This window comes from Scyliorhinus canicula, chromosome 20, assembly GCF_902713615.1.
Source record: "Scyliorhinus canicula chromosome 20, sScyCan1.1, whole genome shotgun sequence".
NCBI classification, from domain to species: domain Eukaryota; kingdom Metazoa; phylum Chordata; class Chondrichthyes; order Carcharhiniformes; family Scyliorhinidae; genus Scyliorhinus; species Scyliorhinus canicula.
In genome coordinates, this window is record NC_052165.1 from 39,068,419 (window position 1) to 39,087,910 (window position 19,492).

Sequence of the window (19,492 nt, forward strand, 5' to 3'; positions counted from 1 at the left end):
GCAAACGTGACACCACTGTTTAAAAAAGGAGGGAGGCAGAGAGCAGGAAATTATAGGCCAGTGAGCTTAACGTCGGTAGTAGGGAAGATGCTGGAATCCATCATCAAGGAAGAAATAGCGAGGCATCTGGATAGAAATTGTCCCATTGGGCAGACGCAGCATGGGTTCATAAAGGGCAGGTCGTGCCTAACTAATTTAGTGGAATTTTGTGAGGACATTACCAGTGCAGTGGATAACGGGGAGCCAATGGATGTGGTATATCTGGATTTCCAGAAAGCTATTGACAAAGTGCCACACAAAAGGCTGCTGCATAAGATAAAGATGCATGGCATTAAGGGTAAAGTAGTAGCATGGATAGAGGATTGGTTAATTAATAGAAAGCAAAGAGTGGGGATTAATGGGTGCTTCTCTGGTTGGCGATCAGTAGCTAATGGTGTCCCTCAGGGATCCGTGTTGGGCCCACAATTGTTCACAATCTACATAGATGATTTGGAGTTGGGGACCAAGGGCAATGTGTCCAAGTTTGCAGATGACACTAAGATGAGTGGTAAAGCAAAAAGTGCAGAGGATACTGGAAGTCTGCAGAGGGATTTGGATAGGTTAAGTGAAAGGGCTAAAGTCTGGCAGATGGAATACAAGTTGACAAATGTGAGGTTATCCATTTTGGTAGAAACAACAGCAAAAGGGATTATTATTTAAACAATAAAATATTAAAGCATGCTGCTGTGCAGCGAGACCTGGGTGTGCTAGTGCATGAGTCACAGAAAGTTGGCTTACAGGTGCAACAGGTGATTAAGGCGGCAAATGGAATTTTGTCCTTCATTGCTAGAGGGATGGAGTTTAAGACTAGGGAGGTTATGCTGCAATTGTATAAGGTGTTAGTGCGGCCACACCTGGAGTATTGTGTTCAGTTTTGGTCTCCTTACTTGAGAAAGGACGTACTGGCACTGGAGGGTGTGCAGAGGAGATTCACGAGGTTAATCCCAGAGCTGAAGGGGTTGGATTACGAGGAGAGGTGGAGTAGACTGGGACTGTACTCATTGGAATTTAGAAGGATGAGGGGGGATCTTATCGAAACATTTAAAATTATGAAGGGAATAAATTGGATAGATGCGAGCAGGTTGTTTCCACTGGCGGGTGAAAGCAGAACTAGGGGGCATAGCTTCAAATAAAGGGGAAGTAGATTTAGGACCGAGTTTAGGAGGAACTTCTTCACCCAAAGGGTTGTGAATCTATGGAATTCCTTGCCCAGTGAAGCAGTTGAGGCTCCTTCATTAAATGTTTTTAAGGTAAAGATAGATAGTTTTTTGAAGAAAAAAAGAGATTAAGGGTTATGGTGTTCGGGCCGGAAAGTGGAGCTGAGTCCACAAAAGATCAGCCATGATCTCATTGAATGGCGGAGCAGGCTCGGGGGGGCCAGATGGCCTACTCCTGCTCCTAGTTCTTATCTTCTTATGAGTTTTTCTGACATTGTAACAACAATATAAACAGTGTACATGGAACTATAAACATAGTGCAAAAACCAACTCCCTTCCTAACAGGTCCCGCCTAATTAACCCCCTATTCTACGTTAATCTAACCCTCCCCCCTACTGACGACTAATTTTCCACAAAGAAGTCGATGAATGGTTGCCACATCCGGGCGAACCCAAACATTGACCCTCTCAGGGCGAACTTAATTTTCTCCAGGCATAGAAAGCTAGCCATGTCCGATAACCAGGTCTCCAACTTCGGGGGCTTTGAGTCCCTCCAAGCTTAATAGTATCCGTCTCCGGGCTACCAGGGAAGCAAAGGCCAGAGCGCCTGCCTCTTTCTCCTCCTAGATTTCTGGTCTTCCGACACCCCGAAAATCGCCACCTCTGGACTTGGTGCCACCCTTGTTTTCATACTTTGGTCTTGACATCCGCATACCCTTTCCAGAATCCCCTAAGCTTTGGACATGTCCAAAACATATGAACATGGGTCGCTGGTCCTCCCGCACATTTTGCGCACCTGTCCTCCACCCCAAAGAATCTGCTCATCTGGGCCGCTGTCATGTGGGCCCGGTGAACGACCTTGAATTGGATCAGGCTGAGCCTGGCACATGTTGAGGTCGCGTCGACTCTACTCAACGCGTCCGCCCATAGTCCATCCTCTATCTCTCCTCCCAGCTCGTGCTTCAGCTCCTCAGTCTGCATCTCCTCTGACTACAGGAGTTCTTTGTAAATGTCAGAGACGCTCCCCTCTCCTACCCATCCTCTGGAAACTACCCTATCGTGGATCCCCCTTAGCGGCAGGAGTGGGAAGGTTGATACCGGTCAATGCAGAAAGTCCCGCACCTGTAGATATCTGAATTAATTTCCCCTCACCAACTTCTCCTCCAGCGCCCTCATGCTCGGAAAAATGGTGCCCTCTATAAACACGTCTCCCATCCTCTCAATCCCCGCTCTCCACCATATTCGGAACTCCCCATCCATACTCCAGGGCAAACCAGTGATTATCACGAATTGGGGACCAGACTGATGCTCCCGCTGCTCCCACATATCTCCTCCATTGCCCAGACTCTCAGGGCCGCCACCACTACGGGGCTGGTGGAGTACCGCACAGGCGGGAATGGCAGGGGCGCAGTTACCAACGCCCCCAGACTGATGCCCTTGCCCGAAGCCACCTCCATACACTCCCAAGCCGACCACTCCCCCACCACTCACTTCCTAATCATGGCTATGTTAGCCACCCAGTAATAGTTGCTAAAATTTGGTAGGGCCAGTCCGCCCTTTCCCCGACTCCGCTCGACCATCACCTTCCTCACTTGCCCGCCCACACAAAGCCCGTAATAACTTTGTTGACCCTTAAAAAAGGACTGCGGAATGAAGATGGGGGAGACAAACAGGAATCTCGGGAGAACCGTCATTTTCACTGTTTGCACTCGCCCAGTTAGTGACAACGGGAGCACGTCCCATCTCCGGAAATCGTCCTTCATCCGAACTACGAAACAGGACAAATTCAATTTATGTAGCCGGCCCCAATCCCGTGCTACTTGAATACCTAGGTACCTGAAGCTGTCCCCTACTGATATAAACGGCAGCTCCCCCAGTCGACTCTCCTGACCCCTCGCCTGGACTCCGAACATCTAGCTTTTCCCCATATTTAGTTTGTATTCCGAGAACTGACCAAATTCCCCTAGTATTCCCATGATTTCTTCCATCCCCTCTATTGGATCGGAAACATACAGGAGCAGGTCATCCGCATAAAGCGAGACTCTGTGTTCCACCCCCCTACGGACTAGCCCCTTCCAACCCCTTGAGGCTCTCCGAGCAATTGTCAGCAGCTCTACAGCCAGCGCGAACAACAGTGGGCAGAGGGGGCATCCCGGTCTCGTCCCCCGGCGCAGTCTAAAATAGTCCCTGTTCGTGCATACACTTGCCACAGGAACCTGGTACAGCAGTTTGACCCAGTCAATAAAGCCCCTCCCAAATCTGAACCGCCCCAATACCTCCCATAAATAACCCCATTCAACACGGTCAAAAGCTTTTTCCACATCCATTGCGGCCACTACCTCCACCTCCCTACTTTCCAGGGGTGTCATGATCACATTTAATAGCCTTCTTACATTGGCCACCAACTGCCTGCCCTTAACGAACCCCATCTGATCCTCCCCAATAACATCCGGAACACGATCCTCAACCTGGAGGACAAAATTTTGGCCAGCAATTTGGCATCTACATTCAAAAGGGATATCGGCCTATAGGACCCACATAGCTCCGGGTTCTTGTTTCGTTTCAGGATAAGCGAAACCGTGGCCTGTGACATCGTCTGGGGCAGAACCCCTCTATTCCTTGCCTCATTGAACACCTTGATCAACACTGGCCATAATATCCCGGAGAACTTTTTATACAACTCCGCTGGGTACCCGTCCGGTCCCGGGGCTTTACCAGACTGCATGGCCTTCAAGCCCTCCACTATTTCTTCCAACCTGTCCAGGGCCCCCAGCCCTTCTGCCAGTTCCCCATCCACCTTTGGGAAAGTTAGCCCATCCAGGAAGTGCCTCATCCCCTCCAGCCCCGTAGGGGGTTCCAATCTGTACAGCCTGCTGTAGAAATCCCCGAATGCCTTGTTCACCCCTACCGAATCTCCCACTAAGTTCCTATCCCCATCAATTACTTTCCTATTTCCCTAGCCGTCTCCCTCTTTCAGAGTTGCTGTGCAAGCATTCTGCTGGCCTTTTCACTATGCTCATATATCGCCCCTCCTCGCCTTTCTAAGCTGTTCCATTGCCCTCCCTATCGTTAACAAGCCAAACTCTGCCTGTAGCGTCTGCCGTTCCCTTAAAAGCTCTGCCCCTGGGGTTGCCACATACCTCCTGTCGATCTGTAAAATCTCTTTTACCAGTCGGTCCGTCTCTGCCCTGTCCGTCTTGTCCCTGTGAGCCTGGATCGAGATCAGCTCCTCTCTCATCACTGCCTTCAGTGCTTCCCACACCATCCGCTGCTGAAATTTCCCCCGGGTCATTGACCTGCAGATAGTTCTGAATACATTTCCTCAGCCGCTCGCACACCCCTTCGTCCGCCAAAAGCCCTACATCCAACCTCCACTGCGGGCGCTGGTTACTGTCTTTACTAACCTGCAGGTCAACCCAATGTGGAGCATGGTCTGAGATAGTAATCACCAAGTAGCCCAAATCCACCACCCCTGCCAGTAAAGCCCTGCTCAAAATAAAGAAAATCGATTTGAGAATATACCTCATGTACATGGGAGTAGAAGGAGAACTCCTTCACCGTCGGTTGCCTAAATCCACCCCGCCATCTGCTCCATGAACCCTTTCAGTTCCTTTGCCATTGCTGGCACCCTGCCCGTTTTCGAACATGACCGATCCAGGCAGGGATCAATAACTGTATTGAAGTCCCCTCCCATGACCAGCTTGTGCGAGTCCAGGTCTAGTATCTTCCTCAACATCCTCTTTCGAATTCCACGTCATCCCAATTTGGTGCATAAACATTAACCAAAACTACATTCATCCCCTCCAACTTACCACTAACCATAATATATCGACCTCCCACATCCAAAACTATTCTGCCCACCTCAAATATCACCCGCTTATTAACCAAGATCGTGACCTCTCTAGTCTTTGTATCCAGCCCCGAATGAAAGACCTGACTGACCCAGCCTTTCCTCAATCTAATCTGGTCAGTTATTCTAAGGTGCGTCTCCTGCAACATTACCACGTCCGCCTTCAGTCCTCTAAGATGCGAGAACACACGTGCCCTCTTGACCGGCCCATTTAACTATCGAACATTCCAGGTGATCAGCCTAGTTTGGGGGGGGGGCTCATTTCTTCCCCCCCTTCGCCGATCAGCCATCCCCTTTTTTGGGCCCACCTCCAGCCCATTCTCTGCGCCTCCACCGGCCTGCCCCCAGGCAGCCTCCACTCCCAACCTCCTCTCTGTCCCTCAACCCAAGTCCCTCTTTCGTCAGCAGAACAACTACCCCCCTAGCAACACCACTCTGTAACCCAACCCATACAATAAACATATACACACCCCCAACTGCACTTCTGTGAGCTCGCTCACCCAGCTAGCTTGGTGGCCCCCCTTCTTAAACAGAACTCAAAAACAGAAGAGAAACAAGACAAATATGAGCCAAAAAGTTGCATGATAGTTCAAAAGTTCTCAATCCACACCATCCCTTTTCTTTTCACGAAGTCCAACGCATTTTCGGGCAACTCAAAATAATGATGTTGGTCCTCATATGTGACCCAGAGTCGAGCCGGATACAGCAGCCCACATTTCACCTATTTCTTGAAAAAGATTGACTTAATCTGGTTGAAGCCTGCCCTTTTCCTGGCCTCCTCCACACTCAGGTCCTGGTTAACCCGCAGGATACTGTTGTCCCATTTACAGTGTAGCCATCTAAGATGGACACTGGGCTACAAAATGGAGAACTGCTAAGACTGCAGGGAAAAACAGTCATAGTGAGGACAAGCAGCTTGCAGAAGACTGTTTTGCATTCTGCACGTACAGAAACCAGTTTCTAGCCAGGTGCAGAGTTTCAGCCAAAGGTGCAAATGGGAAACAGATCTGCATAGTAATGAGGTGATCCAGATCCAGACCCCGGACAATAGAAACATTTAAGTATCGATGGATACTTTTCCATAGACGCCCAGACAGAATGGCGCCAAAGCAACCAAACACAAAGAGCCGTAGGGACCGCCCCACCCATCGAGGAACGACCCTAGGATTGGGGAGTTTGAAAGATATCGATTGGGAAAGACCCAATTGATGAGGGAGCCGCCCCAAGGGGGCCTGAACCTCCTGGGACCTATAAGAGTAGATCCCGCACATGGTTCGGTCTGTTTTGCTCCGGCCCAGATCTGCTGTTGCTTCCAGACTCCGGCCCAGATCTGTTACATCGCATCCTGACTCCAGTTTCATCACCGGCCGTTGAGCATCAGCCATCGAATTGTAAGTGCCAACACAACGATCGCTACGTGATCCAGACCTTGCTAGCCCTTGACAACTTTGCCAATCAGAAAGTTACAGACCAAGAACGGGACGAAGGCCTTGCTCCCTGACCTTGCCTGTTCCTGACTAGATAAGTATTTAGTTGTTTAGTATTAGAAGTAAGTTAGTCTCTTTAGCGTATGCATGTGTATTTATTATATTTGTTATAATAAACACCAATCGTTTGGACTTACTAATCGGTGTACGGTTTTATTACTTTGAACCTGACCTTGATATACTTGTGACGGTGTCTCAATACGGTACCTGGCGACTCCGAGCATAATTACACATACAAAGCCATAGTAGTGTTAAGCACAAGGCCTTTAAATGGAGGCGTGTTAATCACACTCCAGTAAAATGAGCAACAACAGCTCCGCGTTCGCTTGGCCCACTGAAGTATACATTCCTTGTCCAGGAACCTGTGGAACCTCACCACCATAGCCCTCAGAGGGTCCCCCGTTCGCGGCTTCCTCGCAAGCACTCTGTACACGCTGTCCACCTCCAAGGGATGGGAAAATGCACCATCCCCCAGCAGCTCCCGAAACATACCCGCGATGTATGCACCAGCATCAGCTCCCTCAGACCTCTCCGCGAGCCCGACAATTCTTAGGTTCTGCCAATGGGACCTAGTCTCTCGGTCCTCCGCCTTCTCCAGATGCCTTTTCTGCTGGTCCCTCAGCATCCCCACCTCCAGCTCCACCACAGTTTGGTGCTCCTCCTGCTCAGCCAGCACCTTCTCAACCTTCTGGATCGCCCGAACCTGGCCGTCCAATCTGTGTTCCAGCCGATCAATCGACTCTTTTACCGGGTCCAGGCAGTCCCGTCCTGGATGACCTGCATCAACTGCTCTGTTGATCGCTGGGCCGATACACCAGGAGTCTGGTCCTCAGCCATGCTGTCTCCTGCAGTTTCAACCCAACCCTTGCCTGTCTTCTTATTTCTGCCTTCTCCTCCACTTCTGGTTCTTTTCTCCATACACTGATATGTGGAAACGGAGCCCAATTGCGTCAGCCTTCGAATTTAAAGTTTAAAACTGTAAAAAAGTTGGGGGGATAGGCCAGAGCGGGAGCCACCAAATGTGCGACTTACTCCTTCATAGCCACCACCGGAAGTAATCTACTGTACATTTTTAATTCGTTTGAAGTTAGTCTACGTATGACCATGAAGACTTCTTCAACACCCTCCAATATTACATAGAATTTACAGTGCAGAAGGAGGCCATTCGGCCCATCGAGTCTGCACCGGCTCTTGGAAAGAGCACCCTACCCAAGGTTAACACCTCCACCCTGTCCCCATAACCCAGTACCCCACCCAACACTATGGGCAATTTTGGACACTAAGGGCAATTTATCATGGCCAATCTACCTAACCTGCACATCTTTGGACTGTGGGAGGAAACCGGAGCACCCGGAGGAAACCCACGCATACACGGGGAGGATGTGCAGACTCCACACAGACAACGACCCAAGCCGGAATCGAACCTGGGACCCTGGAGCTGTGAAGCGATTGTGCTATCCACAATGGTACCGTGCTGCCACTATGATTCTATGATTCCACAATAGTTGCCATTTATATTCTAGCTATTCAAATTATAGTCCTACTCCCCTCCCAGTTAGGATTTCTCTAATCCCCAAGTTATTATTGAGTGCTTCCACAAAGATTCTCTTCATCTCCACCCGTCTTGTTCTTGTCAATCCTCTTCAATCTGTACCCTCTACCACTGGAAACAGTTTCTCCGTTTTGACTCCTTATTCATCAAGGCTTCTGAGGCAGCACATTCCAAACTCACAACCACTACCTTCTAGAAAGACACCTGGGGACACCACTACTTGGACGTTCCCGTCCAAATCACTCACCATCCTGACTTGCAAATATAACCGGTGTTCCTTCACTATCATTGGGTTGAAATTCATCCCTAACAGCACTCTGGGTGTACCTACACCAGATGGACTGCAGTGCTTCAAGGGGTCAACTCACGGCCACCTTCTCAAGGGTGATTGGGGGATGGGCAAATGCTGGTCTAGACACATTCCATTAACAAAAAAAAAGACCATCACAACACCACATATAATTTTGAATCTTCTGATTTTCCATTCTCTGCTCCAAGGAGACCAATCTCAATTACTTCAATCTCACCACAGAACTGAAGCCCCTTGTTCATCCAGGTCAACTTTGCTCCTTCTCCAAGATCTCTATATGTTTAGCATACATTTAAATCTTACCTTGGACTCGGCAATGGTTGCCAGTTTTAGATATGCCCTTGAAGTTGGATCATTCATATAATCAGAAAACTCCCATGGAAAGTAAATGCGCACATGTAATTTTTCTGGCAGCACCTTAACGTATTTATGTTCAGACGCTGGGCCATCTATAGGACAACCTAAAGAATTCGAAAATGAGTCAAACCATACTACTTTAGTACAATGCAGTCACTCCAAAAAATACATCTGTATAATTTGCTTGAGAGTTTTGGTTCCTTTCCATCTCCTGTTTTTGCCTCTTTAATCTCAGCTAATAATAGAGCCATAAAAGCACAGAGGGGGCAATTCATCCCATTGAGTCCATGCTGGCTCTCTGTACAGCAAACCAGTCAATCTCATCTCCCCCCTCGCCCCCACCCAACACTCCTCTATACACTGCAAGTATATTTCTTTTTTTAAATTTTATAAATTTAGATTACCCAATTATTTTTTCCAATTAAAGGGGCAATTTTAGCGTGACCAATCCACCTACTCTGCACATTTTTGGGTTGTGGGGGCGAAACCCACGCAGACACGGGGAGAATGTGCAAACTCCACACGGACAGTGACCCAGAGCCGGGGTCGAACCTGGGACCTCAGCGCCGTGAGGCAGTTGTGCTAACCACTAGGCCACCGTGCTGCCCCCAAGTATATTTCTTTCAAGTGCACATCCAATTTCTGTTTGAAATCATTCATAAAAGTGTTTTGAAAAACTATTTGGATCCCAGTTAAAATGATTTCCTCACCATGGATTTGAAGTTTTGCATTAGTGTTAGAATACCTGTGAACTCAGCCCTGGTGACAGCTTTACTTCTCCAGCCTCCACAGACGGCTTCAAACACATACTGATATTGAGTGCAGGTGTTCAAACCCAATGCTCGGTAATAACTCTTCCTGGTGAAAGCCATTAATACGTTGTCAATACTGATATCGATACCATGAAATACTGGTGGGGAATTCCAGTAGAAAAAGCCTCCATCCAAGGTTTGCAGGTAGAACAGATTAGTGATTACCTCTGGAGCTGGCAAGAGATTTAAAATCAATAAAAGTCCAATAATATATCCAAATTCTAGAAAGCCAATTATCTGTTTACGCTGAACTAATTATCTCTACTTGATACAAGTGTTGAAAATTGCATTTTGTCTATTAGAGACTACCATACACACATACCAGCAAAGGGAGTGTCGGGGGAAACAAAAGATCCATGGTTAACAGCTCGTACAGTTATATTGTAAATGTTTCTAGCTCTAGCTGAATATACAACCATTTCCGTCCCATGAATTTAATATTTACAAGCATTATCTGGATGGAATCCAACTCACTAGTTGGATAGAAGTTCCGTCCAATTCCCCAGGGACCAGGAATCCATCTTCACACACTCCTCTTCCCCCTCGACAGAGTTGAGAGTGGAGTGAAAATGTCTCGCTCTTAGAGTGGAAAATTAACAGCCTTTTATAAACTCCGTAAGGCTTTGTGAAAGAATAAAAGCCAACCACACTAAAATAAATACAAATCTACTGGTGATTGAAGAGAATATGTTCCCTATTGAGGCCCTTTAGCTGACCTGGGTATATATTGAGGTGATTTTACAGACCCCAAACCTTTGAAGGAAGGTGGAGGGGCTTTGTAAAGTAGGACAGGTGGTCTGCCCATAGCTTTCCTGCCCACTGTCTGATATTATGTGGTGGGTTCGGGGGGGAAAATAAGGCAGCCCATCTGCTCTTGGGCCTATTGGAGCCCTTAAGTAATCAATCAATTAGTGGTGAACATAAAGGATCAATTCCACCTTCGCCACTATTTACCCACAGCAGAAGGAAGGTGGGCAGTCCAGTAGCTTTCACTGCAAGGGCTGGAAGGGGTATACCACATTTTAATGGTCCTGTGCCCATTAGAGGCCCCACTGTCACCTCCAAGATTGTACCCCACCTTTAATCATCTCTCCTCTCCCACACCACCCCCCCCCCCCAAAACTAAAACAGTCCCCACCCCCTCAGTGCGGTCTGCCAGGCACACCCATTCAAAATCCCTGCATTTACCAGAGTCCCAAGATCCATGTTTTCTTGGAGACTGGCTATTGGCCCAGTGGTGGTCACTGCTCAATCCTGGGTATACAGAACTGCCAGCCTATCAGGATGGCCAACAGCTCTCAAAGAGCGGGGTGAGGTCTAGTCCACGCAGCTAATCAGGATCACCTAAAACATATTCCCATCCCCATGAGTTGTGTAAAATAGAGGCCTGGCTACATGCCTTGCCAATACCATCAGAGTGCAGCAAAGGAGGAGAGTAGCTCTGGGTTGTACCAGGCTTTCCTGCACACTTTCCAAAAGTTTTGTACTTGGGAAGAAAAAGTACTTCACTGACTGTCAGGACATCCCAACATCAGGAAAGGCACTATATAAATGCAAGTTTACTTTACTGAAGAGCAAATGAAAACACTATAGAAGTGATGAACTTGGGCAGCACGGTGGCGTAGTGGTTAGCACAACCGCCTCACGGCGCCGAGGTCCCAGGTTCGATCCCGGCTCTGGGTCACTGTCCATGTGGAGTTTGCACATTCTCCCTGTGTCTGCGTGGGTTTTGCCCCCACAACCCAAAAAAATGTGCAGGGTAGGTGGATTGGCCACGCTAAATTGCCCTTTAATTGGAAAAAATGAATTGTGTACTCTATTTTAATAAAAGAAATAGTGATGAACTTGTGTATTTTGAACATATCTGAAAAAGGTACGGACCTGTTGCCACAGTGATTGTCCTCACGTCGGCCACTGCACCAGTCGTGCAAACTGCCTCCAGTGTTATTGTCTCCAGGGTACAAGGTTTGAGGCCCGTTGAAACATACTTGGTCTGTTTCTGGGCGTGATGCAAGGTTCCATTTTTGTAGATGTAGAAGAGGATTTTTGATAGATCGCCCGTCACTGACCAGGATACAGTGTAGCCATCAGTGGAACCAGTCGTCTGAATAACTTTGACAAACTTCACTGGGGCTGTGTGCAGCAAGTGATGGAATAATGAAAGAAAAAGTTCAATTAGTGATTCAGTTGTGAGATTAAAACACAGCACAGCACCAAGTACTCATGTTGTGCTACCAGCACAATAGCACAGTGGTTAGCACAGCTGCTTCACAGCTCCAAGGTTCGATCATGTGGTGATATGCATCACTGTAAATACACAAGGGTTAATGCAAATACACTAAGACTAAGTGAGCACTAGAGGGAGCACCAGAGATATCATGACACACAGACATAAGCTAATGAACACATGGAATAGGACACAACCAATGGGCAGTCAAGACACCCAGAGGTGACACTACCACAAGGGGAACTAGCCATACAAAAGGACAAGGCTCTTTCTAAGCGAAGTCAGGGACTCTTCGTGGTGTGTGGACCCAACACAACAGGTCACTGTCTGTGCGGAACCTGCACGTCCTCCCCGCATCTGCGCAGGTTTCCTTCGAGCGCTCCGCTTTTCTCCCACAATCCAAAGATGTGCAGGTCAGGTGATTTGGCCATGCTAAATAATCCTTTAGTGTCCAAAATGTTTGGGTGGAGGTGTGGGCTTGGGTAGGGTGCTCTTTCCAAGGGCCGATGCAGACTCGATGGGCCGAATGGCCTCCTTCTGCATTGTAAATTCTATGGTTCTAAAATTCTATGGTTGAAAGGAAGGAAGAATTACGCAATCTCATTTCCCAGTGTGGTCTACAGCCAAGTATCTTCAAAGTGCTGTCACTATTGTAACAGAGAAATGGGGCAGGAAAATGGTGCACAGCAAGATCCAGTGATGAGCAATGTGTTAGTAGATAATCCCTTTAACGGCTGTAAGGGATAAGTATTGGTTCAGGCACAATGGTGAATGCCCCTCTTCAGCGCAAGAGATTTTTAGAATCTTTTACGTTCATCTGATTGGGTTAACGCCTCATCTGAAAGACAGCATGTTTGACAGTACGGTACTCCCTCAGTACTGCACTGGGTGTGTCAAGCAAGATTTTTGCACTCTAGGTTTGAAGCCAGGATATTGGGAGTGCTACCCACTAAGCTACAGGTGATCAGAGCAGAAGGTATATAAAGCTTGTTCGGTCTTACCAACTCGTTCAAAGACAATCTATATACTTTTAAAAAAAACAATCATTTTCCCAAATTCATCTCTCCTTTCCTTACCCAAACAGATGCAATTATTTTGTGAATGTTCACCAATCAGTATTTAAAGCATGGAGGAGCATTTATTCCACAAGTGAACCACTCCAATTCCGACAAGCGAATCTTGGCATTGAAATATGTGTTTATTTTGAATTAGCCCTCAAGTGTTTGGCAGTTCAATCTCATTTACACATATTGGACATAAATCATTTTTTTTTTTTTAAATCTCTAATCCCACTGGGAACAGGCTACTAACTAAAATTAACATGCAAACTGATGCACCATCAATTGGACTCGAGTCGTAGTGAAATTCCAAACAACAGGCTTTAATACGCTAGATGTGAACCCGGCAGTGGTCCTACAGAGAAAGGCCGACTGCCAGCCAGTATGAGCTCTTATACCCCGCCTTGTAGGCGGAGCTACCAACCTCAGCCAATCGGCGGGGAGCCACAACCAATTCGCAGAGAGGCACATGACTTGCCTGGGCCAATGGGCAGCGAGGCTGCTGTACCAATGGCAGCTTGGTTCTTTGGTAATATGATCTCTCTAGCCATACTACCACACCAACACATTGCATTTAATTGCTCACCATCCACTTAATTAGACTTCAACCTTGTTGACACATGTGGAATTAATAAGGCTTAAATTATCAAATTGTTCAGTACATGACCTTTGATGAATTTCTTTCTGTTATTGTGATGATTTGTGAATTTTGGGACATAGTCTTAAAGTTTTCATAGAAGCATAGAATTTACAGTGCAGAAAGAGGCCATTCGGCCCATTGAGACTGCACCAGTCCTTGGAAAGAGCACCCGACCCAAGCCCACACCTCCACCCTATCCCTGTAACCCCACCCAACCCTTTTGGACACCAAGGGCAATTTAGCATGGCCAATCCACCTAACCTGCACATCTTTGGACTATGGGAGGAAACCAGAGCACCCGGAGGAAACCCACACAGACACGGGGAGAATGTGCAGACTCTGTACAGACAGTGACCCAAGCCGTGAATTGAACCAGGGACCCTGGAGCTGTGAAGCAACTGTGCCACCATGCTGCCCACCTCGGTGCTGCAACTAGGTTAAGTTATGGTGAGGAAGAGGAATGTGGTCAGAGCTCAGGTGTTCCAAAACCTCCTGTCGATACAAGTTATGTCAGTGGTTAGAAGGGACACCAAGCTGATTGAAGGGTGGAAATTCACCAAGAGAGGAAGTTAGGAATTGTTATTAGCGGCACTTACTAGAAGTTAGCATTTACGCACGATTTGGCCAGTCGATGGATAATTTGTCAGGTGTTGGGTTTGCCATTAAGAACCCAGAAACTACAGAAATATTTGTGCCATTTGGAGATCACTGTTCCTTCACTGCCAATGGGTCAAAATCCTGGAACTCCCTCCCTAACAGCACTGTGGATGTACCGATATCACATGGACTGCAGCGGCTCAAGAAGGCAGCTCACTACCACCTTCTCAAGGGCAATTAGGGATGGGGAATAACTAAATGGTCTATTCCAGCAATGCCAACATCCCATGAATGAATAATATGAAAATCAGTTTAAACGCCATGAGATTATCCTCGAAACTCAAGGGAATACAAGCCTAGACTATGTTAGCCATCCTCTCAAGATAACCCTTTTAACCCCAGTTTTGTTCTGTAGCTTTTAACTTGACTTGCATTTTATTTTCAAGGAATGCCACTGATCGGTTTACCTGTATCAGCCACCTCAAAGATCTCTGCACTTTTCTTCACCTCAGCTGCTTCACACACAGTCATGAGAGAAACATTCACCTTCTGGCAAGCTGGCAGCCCATCAATAAGAAACGTCGTCCCACTCTGCATCAAACTGTAAGACTGAAGTAATGGATTGGTAGCTTCTCCCTTCTGCCCGAGCATGTGGGCATCCAGCTGGAACCAGTCAAAGTTTCCCAAAGCTGGCTTGTCCCAATAAACGGTAACACTGTTCGCACTCGAGGTTATTATGGTTAGGTTGCTAGGTGGCATGGGATCTACACGAGAAAGACATTTCATTAAAACGTTGATGCAAAACGCCAGTTTGGAACTTTAACTATTCCATTTGAGTTGCATTATGTTTAGACCAGAATTGAGAACGTCAGTACTTGGATCTTGTTTCGTTAAACTCTTCAAGCAACAATGAAACCCAAATGGAAAGCAAACACCAACACAATATGGAAGACAAGAGGGACTTGGACTAGAAATCTTGCATGGCTAATAAAAAACATTTCTGCCAAAATATTTATTGACAACCAGGGGTCAATTCTTTTCTTTGGTCAGGTGTGCATTCATCAGGAAAGAATTGGGCATTTTAAGTACGCAAGGGGAAAGTGATCTGGAGTGCCTGATCACCCCCAGAACAGAATTAACTAGATTTTAAGTTTCATTTAAATTTTGTTTAATTTATGGTCCACTAATTGTGCTATGTTAACGAGGGGCTTTTACTGCCTTTTTAATTAACGATGCCAATCATTGTTAATTAACAGTAAAAATGTGGAAGCAATTCAGTGTTGCAGCTCATTTGGTCCTTTCCATAATACATAATTTCTGCATCCCGGAAAGGGCAATGATGTCTACAATTAACATATTTTTGCCTCGGGAATTGAGGTTCTGATTGACATATTAGGCTAACATCTTCTCTGAAATGGCTCCAACTCTGCTACATAAAGAACATGCAAGGTTGAAATTCAGTGCCTGGTTATCACAATGTCACAACATGGAAGGAGCTGCAAAGTGGGCAGAGGTGAACAGATGTGCTCAGGTCACAGGTATGAGATGTTAAAAAAAAACTCACCAGTACAGTGGATGATTCTAAGCTTTGGTATAATTGAATGATAAACATTAGTGGCCCAAAGTAGCTAATAAACCAATTGCTATTGTGGGTTTTATATCTCAAAAGTGTCATCTCCGCATAGTTACAAGTGTGGAACAGGTTTTATTGACAGCTTTTAAAATCTCTTCTCCATGCTTCCAACTTTTCTCCAATTCTAGTTGACCCACAGAGATTGGCACAGCTATCACTCATCCGATTAATTAAATCTTGGTTGCCAATTTAATAGAGGAAACTTTAAAATTGTGCATGGTGTTGTCATGGTTAGTTTGAATACAGGTTTGCAGGATGGGGACAAAGTTGGGAGAAATTTTGTTCCACAGTACCTTCCAGGGGCTCGAGCCTAAGTGTGACAGCTGACGTGGTAAAATTGTTGACTCAGCATAAATGTTGATGGAAAAACGTGTTAACAGGTTTGTAGACAAGACATGCAAGATTTTCAACATATAGATAACTGAAAGTTAATTAAGAACCAGTACCTGTTAGGATCGCAGCACAGATATCATGTTGTCCTGCAATATTCAAACATGCAGTGTAGCGTTTGCATGGCATCAAGCTTGTGACTTTATGGTTCTGGTCTTGAACAAACACCCGAGACAAGTTGTTGCCATCCTCATCGGATAATAGAAGGATGCAAAGAGAATCCTTGAGACAGTCTCTGAAATCCCAGGAGAGACTCAAAGAAGTGTGAGCCATTCTGATCTTCAAGGGGAATTGATTGGCAAGAACTGTGAAATTGAATTAGTTTTAATGGTTAGTTTTACTGGTTAGCAAAAGTGGTCACAAAAAAAACTACTAGTCCTCTCCATGAAACACCCTTTGGGAAAATATCTTGCAAAACAATACTAGTTTAAAGACACAGTGGTTAGCACTGCTGCCTACAGCACCGAGGACCCAGGTTCAAATCCCGGCCCCGGGTTACTATCCGTGTGGAGTTTGCATATTCTCCCCATATCTTTGTGGGTTTCACCCCCACAACCCAAAGATATGCATGATAGATGGATTGGCCACGCTAAGTTGCCCCTTAATTGGAAAAAATAATTGGGTACTACTTGGGATGTTGACATGGAGCATTTTTTTAAAAAAGATCATAGGTTCACCTTGGACTGGGGGCAAGCTTGTCTTCTTCCAAGAACTCACCTGATCTGCAGGGAGAAGATCGGTTTGTTTCTTTTGAACTGCAATCACCTTAATTAATGGGGAAAGGCAAAGGCTTGTGAAAATAATGTGTCAGAGCCAACTGAACCTCTGGTTTTTAAAATCGGTCTTGTTGTGGAATAAGCTGAGAAATGGAGGTGACCCCAAGTGATTCTTTCGCTCTGCCTTGCCTGAAATTGCATGTGGCTATCAGCCAGAGATCCAGACTTCATCCGAGTGCAACATGTCTGCATTTGGACCTGCTCGCAGCCCATCAACATAAGGAACTCCAGATCAACAGTATCAAAACACTGAAAATTTTATCCTTTATTTTATAACACCCATTTTTAAAGCCCATTTCTGAAGAGACACTCTTTTTGGCACGCATGTGTTTGTGCATCTGTGCGTGGAAAGTTTTAAAAAATGTTTTAAAAGGAAGAGATAGGTAGTTATACTTCCAGAGTACAACTGTGTTAAGCAGCACTTGCGTGTTAATAAGAAGTTTTATTTTACAATAAACAGATATGTTTGTTGCTTATTCAAAGAAGCCTGATTAAAAGCTTCTTTTAATCTGGGTGCCAGTAGTGAAGGCAAGTAATTGGATACCCTAAATTTTTTTTTTTTTAAAAAAAGGTCATCAAGCTAAAATTCAACTCTGTTTCTCTCTCTACAGATGCTCCTGACCCGAATGATTTCAAGTATTTTCTGTTCTTATTTTAGATTTCTAGCATCCACGGTATTGTGTTTTTAAAGAGTTACATAGCAGTGCAGAGATGTACGTTTATTTTGCATTCATCAGGACAAATGCAAGAATTCCAAATGGTCAGTCAAGCTCATAACTTGGCTCATTTAGACTTGCTGGATATTACATTTTCATATAGTCATGCACAGGGATCCATTCTCTGCAAACAAAGGAATATGTTCAAGCCTTGTACCTTTTTTGAATTATCCAAGAGTTTGGGGAACTGAAATAGTTCCCTGTCGCTTTCAAAATGGCATAACCTTTCCAATCAATCAACCACCTTCTTTCCTGTGGTATAAATTGGGGCTGGTTTAGCACAGTGGACTAAGCAGCTGGCTTGTAATGCAGAACAATGTCAGCAACGCAGGTTCAATTCCCGTACCGCCTCCCTAAACAGGCAGCGGAATGTGGCCACTAGGGGCTTTGCACAGTAACTTCATTGAAGCCTACTTGTGACAATAAGTTATTATTGTTATTATTATTATGATCAGAAATTTGGCATTCTTGCATTTGTCCTGATGAGTGCAAGACAAAAAACTTTGGCGCTGCGTCTCTCTTTTCAGCTTTTAAAATGCATTAAAGAAAAATATAAACCTCACCTAATGCCAGAGACACACCATCTGCCTCAGAGAAGTAAACCATTTCTCCTCGACAGCCCAGTCTGATGTTCCTTTGGAAATGGAAGCTTAGCGCAGAGTCTTCTTTTTTCTAGAAATAAAATAAAGGCAGCATTGATTGCACGTCTTTAAAGCCTGTACTAAAAATGGGAAACCCATCTCGTACTATCTAACCTTCAATACAATTAACAGCTTACCACTCACCAAGTTAGCTGTACGAATGGGGGCCTTTTCTGCACCATTTAACGACACCACTTGTAGGTGTGGAGGGCCTCAATGATGTTACAAAAAAAAAGGGGGGAAATTAACATTCATTTGCAAGATAGACTAAGTGCAGCTTTAATATGTCGATGTCAAATCACCTTTACACTTAAATTATACTATACTGATAAGAGTATAATCACACTTTAACAAGCTGGTTGGAACAGCTCAAATATCTGACTTTACCTAAAATTAGTAGATTAAAAAATTACTAAATTATAAGGGGAAGAGTTGTTAACTTGTTTGAAACAGTCAACACACCTAATACTTTTTAGGAAGGCATCACTTCTAAAGTGACTGCTATGATAATGGTAAATGGCTATTGGATTTTGTCCAAAAGAGGCAATTATCTGTGATACCCACAGTCTGTCAGTGGTGGGACTTTGAGAATTTACAGAAAGCAAGGTTCCACAAAACAAGTCAGATGAAGGCCCTCAATACTATACAGATCTCAATGATAGAATGGCGCACTGTGCATGTAATTGGCAAGTATCAAAGAGCTCTGCAAAATCTCAGCTGCCAGCTCACACCAAACCGCAATCACCTATAATCCACGTTTTGACTGACCTACATCGTTTCTGGGTTTGCCAATGCTCCATTTGTAAAATTCTCATCTTGGCTCAATCCCTTCCGTGATCTCACATTTTGGCCTGGGGACCAAAAACTCCATTCAGAGGTCAACCGACCTTTAACTGGTCCGTTAAATTATCCAACACACCCGCCCGTGACAATTCCCATGGCAGGTAGGATTGGAAAATTTACCCCTTCATCTCGATAATCTCCTCCGGCCTGAAAAGAGATCTCTCCCTCCTGTGCATCACTGTTCCACCATTGGCAGCTGTACCTTCAGTTATCTATGATGTGGAGATGCTGCCGTTGGACTGGGGTGAGCACAGTAAGAAGTATTACAACACCAGGTTAAAGTCCTACAGGTTTGTTTTGAACAAGCTTTCGGAGCACTGCTCCTTCCTCAGGTGAATGGAGAGGTAGGTTCCAGAAACATTTATATAGACAAAGTCAAAGATGCAGTATGATACTTTGAATGCAAGT

At 45.6% G+C, this 19,492-nt stretch overlaps 1 protein-coding gene across 5 annotated transcripts in view; it reads right to left on the minus strand.

Moving 5' to 3' along the window:
• The window catches only part of LOC119954718, a 50,553-nt gene that overhangs the window by 24,257 nt on the left and 6,804 nt on the right, over positions 1 to 19,492 (minus strand). For 3 of the 5 annotated variants that reach the window (XM_038780214.1, XM_038780216.1, XM_038780217.1), the window contains exons 4-10: positions 18,386 to 18,453; positions 18,164 to 18,272; positions 16,165 to 16,413; positions 14,553 to 14,849; positions 11,445 to 11,696; positions 9,497 to 9,736; positions 8,698 to 8,855 (exon numbers count right to left, since the gene is read on the minus strand). In XM_038780214.1, the coding sequence (XP_038636142.1) occupies positions 8,698 to 8,855; positions 9,497 to 9,736; positions 11,445 to 11,696; positions 14,553 to 14,849; positions 16,165 to 16,413; positions 18,164 to 18,272; positions 18,386 to 18,453 (1,373 nt within the window). The remainder of the gene's footprint in view (positions 1 to 8,697; positions 8,856 to 9,496; positions 9,737 to 11,444; positions 11,697 to 14,552; positions 14,850 to 16,164; positions 16,414 to 18,163; positions 18,273 to 18,385; positions 18,454 to 19,492) is intronic. The other 2 variants (XM_038780215.1, XM_038780218.1) reach the window with 2 other exon arrangements.